Genomic DNA, 9,448 nt, shown 5'->3' with positions numbered 1-9,448 from the left:
AACAATAACATATGTCTGAGTTGATTGAAATTTCCAAAAACATTCCAATCTACATCAAAAGAATAGAATAAATAGTATCAAAATGAATAACAAATATTTTAAGAAGATTATTAAATTTTAAAAACGAATTTTAAGGTTACAAGAAGCAAAGAAACAAAACACAGCCCTTAAATCTAGAGGTTCATTAATTCATTCTGTTCTTGAAAGAATTACAGCATTTCTGCTCCGTACTGCCATATCTTTGTCGGGGACGCCCTGTCTTTTTCTTCCCATTCATTATTTAATATGCATGGTTTAGAAATATAAATATTGCTGTTTATACAATTATGGACTTAATTAAGTTGGAATTCTTTTATATAAGTCTGTTATATGAGACTACAATACTTGCGATGATGCTTTCACTTAAAATTATATTTCTGTCTTAAATGAAATTCTTCGTAATCAACCCTATGCTTATTTCTAATACTATAATATTATTAAAAAAAATTGGAGCGAAGAAAGTGTTTTTATTTTTATAAATAAAATTAAAAGAATTACGACGGTGTTATAAAATTAGGATCTAATCACTCAATCTTTTTGAATTTTTAATTTATGGTCTAACATTTTAAAAGCGCTATTTTCTGATTGAATTTCACGGCGTTGTTATATTTTTTTAATCAATATTTTTGAACTAGTTTTCTAATTGGTGTCCAAACCCGTTCAACCATCTACTTATCAAGTTAAATAAATACATAAATGCAAAATTTAAACACAACTCATATGAATAGTTTATTACTAAATAAATTAAAAAAGGATAAACAAATCCTAAATAGTAAATACGGAATTATGCGGTTTTTTAATTTAACCTACAGTAACTTTAATTTACTTTTTTGTATTCAAAAAAAACCGAAGAGAGAAGAAACGAACCAAAGTAAGCTCTAAATCTATCAAATTGGTCGAAAGCGGAGGCGTAGTTACTTGAGGGATAAGAGGGGCCTTTGCCCCTTTTTAATTTCTAAAAAGTACATTTCAAGTAATATTTTTTAAAATATGTTATGTTATTTTAAAAAAATTGTATATATTGACCCTCTTATTTTAATAAATTTATAATTTAATATATTTAATGTGAAAAAATTTAAATTTTGCCTCTTTTAATTTTTATTTCTGGCGTCGAGCGGTCTGGTTCGATCTTTAAAAACTTGTTCAAATGGTTTCGTTCAATGTTAAGTTTTGAAATTACACCCATATTATATGTTTTTTTTATCAGACTCCTTTTTCCTTTATCAGACCCATATTTATACGTGATTATCAATAAAATTCCCTTCTGATTAAAATTATAAATTGCAAACAAAAATTCTCAGATCTCAATGAAAAACATATTAACGACAAAGATAGAGTCATTTGATTTTGTCATTTGTTAAGGACAAAAACTTAGAATAAAACCGACACATCGTGTGGAATTGGGTTTCTTGAAGCCACTGATTTCTTAATTTACTTGGACAATTTCGAAACTTGAAATGTCGTCGTTTCCTCCATGCCGAATATTATTCATCAAAGAATGTGTTTGACCATTGGATACCTCATCACATATTTTATTTTAATAGTTTAATACAACTCCTTTTAATTTATAATTAGTTTACTCCTATGGATCCGAATAATTGGCTTATTTTAAGGTCATGTAAATCCAGAAAATCTTAACCTATGTTTCTTCTTTTAAAGACTTACCAAACTCAAATGGAATTAATGCTATATTTAAGATTAAGTAGATGATTATCAAGTACTACAAAGGATATGGAAAAAACACATAGAAATCTAGGAGTCATGATGTGTAAAAATTCTTACTTATACTCTCCAACACGTTACTTAGGGGCATCACACTAATTGAATTAACACGTCCTAAATATACAACTTTTTTTAGACATCAAAAGTAAAAAAAAGTGACACATAAAAATAGACAGGAGGGAATAATAAAAATTATATACTTCACAATTTATATATTTATAAAATTGAAACAATAAAAAGAATATTTTATGAGTTTTCAGTTTAGATAAACTATAAAATATTTTTAATTTTAAAAATTCCTATTAATAGATAATTCTAATTAATTTTTGAACATAAATGAAATACTTATACTAAATGAGAATTATTAATTTATCTAAACAAATGAACAATATCGTAAGTTCCAAAGTTAATAAAATATTTATAATTTTTAAAAATTATTATCAATAGATAATTTTCATTTTCATTTTTAAATTAAATTAAATATTTATTTGATTTATTTAATTTTTAAAAATTGTTGTTAGAATATTAGAATAAATTTTTATTAGTTGCAAACTATAATTTTTTTGACATTCTTTATATTAATGTTTAAAATTAAATTATTATTATGATATTATTGACGACTAGTTTATTATGATATTATTGAGTATAATGTCCTGGATAATGATGTAGCCATAAAATTTAACCGGAGAAAGGATGGAGACAAAACGGGCCAAAATATATCATTTTGATCTAGGCAAATTTAAAAAATGTTGTTTAAAGAAACCATTACATAAAAAAATTCTAGCCAAACAAACGATAAAATCTATATCGGATATAAAAAATCTTTATAAAAAAAGACTTATTAATTAAATTTAAAAGATGAAAACTATAAAAAAAATAGTATCATGGACGGAGAGGAGGTGATTTTTCGATCTAGACAGAAAAAAACACCTTATCCCAACCTTCAAAGAATAAAGATGAAAAATATAAAAATTTAGAGATAATAGAGAGCAAAAATTTAGAGAGAAAATGAGGATCACAATTTTTCAGTCATGTTATTTATATAACTATTAATTTGTTATATACTCATAATGTTTGTTATATTAAACTTATCAACTATACATAGGCATTTCAAGATGATTTAATCATTAATTTTTTAATTTAATAATTTTATATTCAATTTATAAAACATCTACTAATAATAAAATTATATTAATATTTGTATTTATAATTTAATTAAATAGACAAATAAAAAAACAAAAAGAGTACATTAAAAAACTTTTGAAAGGGAATAATTTTGGTAGATAGGTCGAACGAGCATCTCTCGTTAGTTTTTTTTTTAAGAGAAATTTTATTAGGTTTTTAAATTTTATTTTTTTTCAATAAAGCATATCTCAGTAGCTTATAGACAAATCCAACAATCATTCTCATAACGGAATAAAAAATTAGAATTCTGTAACCTTTCTCATTTTAAATCAACTTAAAATACTGATCCCAATACTTCTACATCTTACTTTTTCATATTTTACTTTTTTTTTCTTGTCTTTTTAGATTACCATTTGAAAAAATAATTGTAGTTTTTTTATTTTATTTCCCACTAGTACAACAGCATAATTATTCTAATTTTTAAATGCCATAAATTAATTAACTATTTCCATCTAGTTCGATACCAGGTGTCAAAAGTGATGTTGATGGAAGGGAAAAAGGTCAAAGGACTAGGAAATTTTGGTTTCGTTTCATAAAATAATAACTAAGAATTTTGATGTTTTATAAAAATATAACGAACAAAGGATCAATTCACCCCCTCAACTTGGCACGAAATATCAAATGAGTCATTCTCGTCGTTTTTGGTACAAACAGACCCAAAAGTTACGTTTTCGTATCGAAAAAGCCCCTCTTTCATTCTTGCCCACTCTCAAACCGCGTTTGAAACACACTCTCCTAGTTAAATATGTAGAATAGTCCTTATAATTTTGAAAAATTACAAATTAATACCTAAATTAAAAAAAAACTAATTTTTTTTTAAAAAAAAAATTAAATTTTTTTTTTTAAAAAAAATGGAGGAGCAGCAGCTCAGCTGCTCCGGTTGCCGGAGGAGCATTGGTCTTCAAGAGCAGACCCATCTGGGTCTGCTCCTCCTTCATCGGAGGAGCAGACCCAGATGGGTCTGCTATCCCCCTTGGAGCAGACCCATCTGGGTCTGCTCCGGCGAAGAGCAGACCCGATGGGTCTGCTCCTCCCTATAGAGCAGACCCATCTGGGTCTGCTCCTCCATCGTGGAGGAGCAGACCCAGATGGGTCTGCTCCGGTGAAGAATGAGAGAGGGGGTGAATTAAAATTAGTTTTTTTTTAATTTAGGTATTAATTTGTAATTTTTCAAAATTATAAGGACTATTCTACATATTTAACTAGGAGAGTGTGTTTCAAACGCGGTTTGAGAGTGGGCAAGAATGAGAGAGGGGCTTTTTCGATACGAAAACGCAACTTTTGGGTCTGTTTGTACCAAAAGTGACGAGAATGACTCATTTGATATTTCGTGCCAAGTTGAGGGGGTGAATTGATCCTTTGTTCAAAATATAACTTAAAGAAAGTTTGGTTACAATTTAAAGGCGTTTTGGTGGGAATTGGGTAACCATTTTTTAAGTGGTGATTAGTAATGTTTAGAGCATACAAATCTTCAAAAAATAAAATTTGTTGTATGAGAGTGACATTTCAAAGAGATGTAGATTTTGGGCTAAAAATCAAAATAACTGAGAAAACGATTGAAGATAATTGATAGTTAAAATCTACAAACAAATATGAGCAATTATAAAGTAAATCATGATCAATTTTTAATTTGCTTTATTTTAACCTAAATTTTTAATTTTAATAATTTAAAATATGAATTATTAATTTTTAGCATCACCCTCAAATAGGGGTGTGCATTAATCGAATTGAACCGAAAACCGAATCGAATTAAACCGAAATTTTGAATTAAATTCGGTGGTTTCAAGCAAAACGGCACAGTTTGGGTTGGGTTGGGTGATTTTTTCGGTTTATGATAATCAATTCGGTTTTGGGTAGATGACCACCGATTTAACCGAAAAACCGAACCAGTGAAACGACGTCGTTTTGAGAGGGGGCTGAAGCACGTGTGAGGATGGCTTCATGCACGTGTGACACTCCAGTTAACCCTACACAAACCGCAGCGTTTTGTGTAGGGTATAAATTCGCCTCTTAAAAAAAACCCTAAACCTAATTCATTTGCACCGCCTACTTCTCTCTGATTCTCTTCCTTTTCTCTCTGAAATCCCAAACTCTTCGTCTCCATTCTCTGCATTTTTCATCACTCGACCCTTTCAAATCCTAAAACAGCAATGGTTTCTCCTCTAAAACTTCGATTAAGCTAGCGTTTTAAGGTTTTAATCATACAGATTCCACCATTTTATACTTTTTAGTGCTCGATGATGTTATATTTCATATCCTTCGACCTTCGTTCTCTCTCGAAGGAACATGCATGATGTATAACATCACCGGTGAGTGTTTTTTTCAGTTTTGGTTTCTGTTTACATTAAGTTCCTTCTTCTTACTGTTATTATTTGATTCTTCCTAACTTTTTTCGTTTTTATGGAACATCAACATGGATCTAATTTTTGACTGGCGATCTCTCTCTGTTATGAACAACAGATTAATCGGTGAGTCTTTAATTATCTCTTTCCTTTTTGTTGAAGTTCATGTGTTCTTTATCTGATTCTGGGTTTGTGACTAAACTGTTCTTTATTTCTGTTTGATTCACGTGTTGGTTTGGTGCTTCATCTGATTCTCTTGGATCTAATGTTTGAGAAAACGATTCATTTGACTGCAGTTTAAAAAGGGTGAGTCTTCTTTTTCAGTTGTATATTCTTATTGTGCAAGAACTTCTGTAAATGTGTGTTTCTGATGCTTATTTTTTTCTGATTTTTTGAGCAATCAAGTGGTGGAAGCATCGATCTCATTCTGTGTGGTGGAATTGAAAATTTTGAAGTCTTATTTCATGCTCTTTGGTGGAAGCAAAACTTGATCCCATTGATTCTGTTGGTCCCAGAAGTTCTCTGCCTCTGAAATTTAATCCCTTTCTTTCTTGTTTCTCTGCATCCTGTAAATGGCTATGAACCCAACGGTAAGCATTTTTCTGTATACTTTTTTTTTTTCACAAGTTCCATATTTCTTGTAAAAGATACTAATTCCTGTTTGTTTCTTTGTGTTTGTAGATGCCCACAGTTCTTGAAGTTGGGACTGAGAGCAATCTTGCTCCCAGTCCTGCTCCTGTGGTTACTGCTTCGTTGATGGAGGTTGAGGGCATAAATGGCCCTCAACCTGTGCCTGCTAATGCAGAGGGAACAAATGCCCCAACAAGAAAGAGGAGGCAAATGACAAGTAGGTCTCCTGTCTGGGATCATTTTGAAAGGGTCTGTGATGAAAATGGTAGAGTCTTACATGCTAAATGTTTATATTGTGCTAGACTTTATAACTGTCACTCTAAAATGAATGGGACCTCCACTTTGAGAGCTCACATGCTTGCTTGCCTTAAAAACCCACATAGTAAACAGACCAGACAAACTTTGCTAACTATGATTCCTGTTGTTAATCCTTTGAATGTTGTTGATGATAATGTTATGGTGGGAGCCTGGAAATTTAATCAAGATGCTATTAGGGCTGCTGTATGCTATATGATCATTGTGGATGAACTTCCATTTAGGTTTGTTGAGGGGATGGGGTTTAAAAGACTAATGAACACTGCATGTCCAAGGTTTATCATACCATCTAGGTGGACTGTGACTAGAGATTGTTTTAAAATGTATGAAGAAGAGAGGTTAAAATTGAAAGTTCTGTTTAAGAGTCATAGTCAAAGGGTTAGTATTACAACTGACACATGGACTAGCATTCAGAGAATTAATTATATGTGTGTTACTTGCCATTGGGTTGATGATTTCTGGGTGTTGCATAAACGTATCATAGCTTTCATGCCTGTCACTGGCCATAAGGGTGAATACATATCTAAGTCCTTAGAAAATTGTCTGGTTGATTGGGGTCTTAAAAATGTATTTAGTATCACTATGGATAATGCCAGTAGCAATGATACAGCAGTGTCTGCATTTAGGAAAAAAATGCTGCAATGGGGAACTGGGGTAGCTAAGGGGAAGTATTTGCATATGAGATGCATTGCACATATTTTGAATCTGGTTGTGACTGATGGTCTGAAAGATTTGAATGTTTCTGTTAAAAAAGTGAGAGATTGTGTTAGATATATCAGAAATAGTCCTGCTAGGTTGAGAAAATTCAAAGAGGCTGCTGACTTTGTTGAAATTCCAACTAAAAAATCTTTATGTCTTGATGTGCCTACTCGTTGGAACTCAACTTTCTTGATGCTTAGTACTGCTTGCTTGTTTGAAAAAGCTTTTGAAAAGTATGATGAGGATGAGTCCTCTTTCAAAATTGATTTGAATGGTAATATACCTGATGCTCAAGACTGGGAAATGGTCAGAAAGTTTGCTGATTGTCTATCTCACTTTTACTCTGTCACTTTACGCATTTCTGGATCTTTGTATGTCACTGCTGATATGCATTTTCAGGAAATATGTGATTTGAATGTGGTGTTGTGTGATATGATTGAGAGTGATGACACTGAGGTAAAAACATTGGGTGAAAAAATGAAAACCAAGTTTGATAAGTATTGGGGGGATCCTGAAAAAATGAACAAGCTGATTTTCTTTGCTTATATTTTTGATCCTAGCTCTAAGTTGGAGGGAATGGAATACAATTTGAAAATCATGTTTGGTCCTGAAAAGGGTGGGAGTCTGTTTAAATCTGTGGTTGATGAGTTAACTATTTTGTGTAATGAGTATTTCAGTTTGTATGAATGTGGTGGAAACAATGTATCATGTATGAGTTCTCAATCTGAGCTGACTCAACCTCAAGGAGGCAATGTCTTAGCCTCTTCTGTGTCTAGTTCTGCTATAACTAGAAAGCCTGCTTCTGTCAGTAAGGCAAGATTCAAGCAGCACAGAAAGGAAATGGGAGCTTCAAGTTCTCGAAAGAGTGAACTAGAGGTTTACCTCAATGAGGATTTGGTGGAAGATGGTGATGAATTGGAGGTTTTAACCTGGTGGAAGCAAAATGCTCATCGTTTTCCAATTCTATCGAAGCTTGCTCGGGATATTCTTGGTGTTCCCATTTCCACTGTGGCTTCTGAGTCAGCCTTCAGTACGGGAGGAAGGGTACTTGATTGCTTCAGGAGTTCATTAACTCCTAAATTGGTGGAGGCTTTAATCTGCACACAAGATTGGCTAAGAGCTTGTAAGGCCCCTCTTGTAGTTGAAGAATGCTTGGATGAATTGGACTCCTTTGAAAAAGGTTATGCACTCTTTCCTTTGTATTTTGGTTTTAATTATTTACATTTATTTTCACTTATTTATTCTGAACTTTTATACTTTTCTTTGTCAATCCAGAGTTGCCAAATGTTGGTCCACCTGCAATTTGAATTATGCAAGGAAAATGCTGATTTTTTGTTTTTTGGAAACACATGAAGTGTTTGGACCTTATGGTGGAAGCAGAAATGCATGGTCCCTGTCCCTTAAGAAGTGAAAGTGATCTAAGGATCAATTTTTGTCCCTGTCCCTTCAGATTTGAAAGTGATCTAATGATCATTTCTGTCCCTGTCCCTTCTGAATTTTGATAAGAATGTGGTGGTGGAAGCATAGCAAATGCTGGCTGTTGACTTTGTCTGCAACTGCAGCAAGTATGATTTTCTAACTTTGATATTTCTATTGATTTTCAAATGTTTATGACTTTGATATTTCTACTCCTTCTATTTCTCTTCATATGATTCAAGCTACTTTGAAACTGTTTAACTTATGGTTTGAAACTTTCAAGCTTCTATATTGAACCTGTTATTTAACTTTTAAACTGCTTTTAGTCTTTTTATTTTTTTAACTTTTTGTAAACTATTTTAAACTATTTTTTGGGCAGTGATGAAGCTTCCACCACATTCAGATTTTGTAAAGCCTTCAATTTTTGATATGATGTTTTTGGCACCTTTTGAGCCACCATGTCATTTGATCGCTTTACAAATGAAAGATAAACAAATTTCTGAGCCCATTTTTTAAAAATTCCTTCTGGTTTTCAAATTTTAACAATTTGTATTTCTCCTAAATCCTAACTTCTAACTTGTAAATACTTATACTCGTTTTGTTTGCTGTATTGTGTTTTAATCATTCTTCACAGCTTTCTTCTGAACTGAGCTGACTCTGCTTGGAGGAAAATACAATACAAGATTCATTCGCCTATTTTTTTGCTTTGCTTAATGAATCTGTATAAATTTTTGTACATTCTGTTAAGGGCCTAATTTTTGTACAATCTGTAAGCAATATGTATTGCTAAGTTGACATCTGATTGCTGTAATTAGAGGGATTCAAATGTATGTATGGGATATAGGTTAATTGGGTTTTTGGGGGACATTTTATTGCCTGTAATTTTTGGGCATTTATATAATTTTGTATAAGTTAATTGTAAATTTTTTCATTTTCAAATGGGCTTTCAATAAGGCCCAAATCGAACTACCGAACCGAAATCAAATCGAACCGACCAGTAAAATTCGGTTATAAATCAATCGGTTTTTGGGAAAAAAATAGGCAATTTGGTTTTTAATTTTCTGATTAATCGGCATAGTCGGTTTTCAAGGTTTCACTAC

The 9,448-nt window shown here is 31.8% G+C and overlaps 1 protein-coding gene across 1 annotated transcript; it reads left to right on the top strand.

Annotated features, from left to right (window-relative positions):
* Nucleotides 1–5,860: 5,860 nt before the first annotated feature.
* LOC126668760 (zinc finger BED domain-containing protein RICESLEEPER 2-like) lies at nucleotides 5,861–8,239 on the top strand. Its single transcript, XM_050361940.1, has 3 exons — nucleotides 5,861–5,878; nucleotides 5,970–8,112; nucleotides 8,208–8,239. The coding sequence occupies exons 1-3, from the start codon at nucleotides 5,861–5,863 to the stop codon at nucleotides 8,237–8,239; spliced, it is 2,193 nt and encodes a 730-aa protein (XP_050217897.1).
* The last annotated feature ends 1,209 nt before the right edge of the window (nucleotides 8,240–9,448 follow it).

Source organism: Mercurialis annua, linkage group LG2, assembly GCF_937616625.2.
Source record: "Mercurialis annua linkage group LG2, ddMerAnnu1.2, whole genome shotgun sequence".
NCBI classification, from domain to species: domain Eukaryota; kingdom Viridiplantae; phylum Streptophyta; class Magnoliopsida; order Malpighiales; family Euphorbiaceae; genus Mercurialis; species Mercurialis annua.
This window is presented reverse-complemented; position numbering and strand designations above follow the sequence as displayed.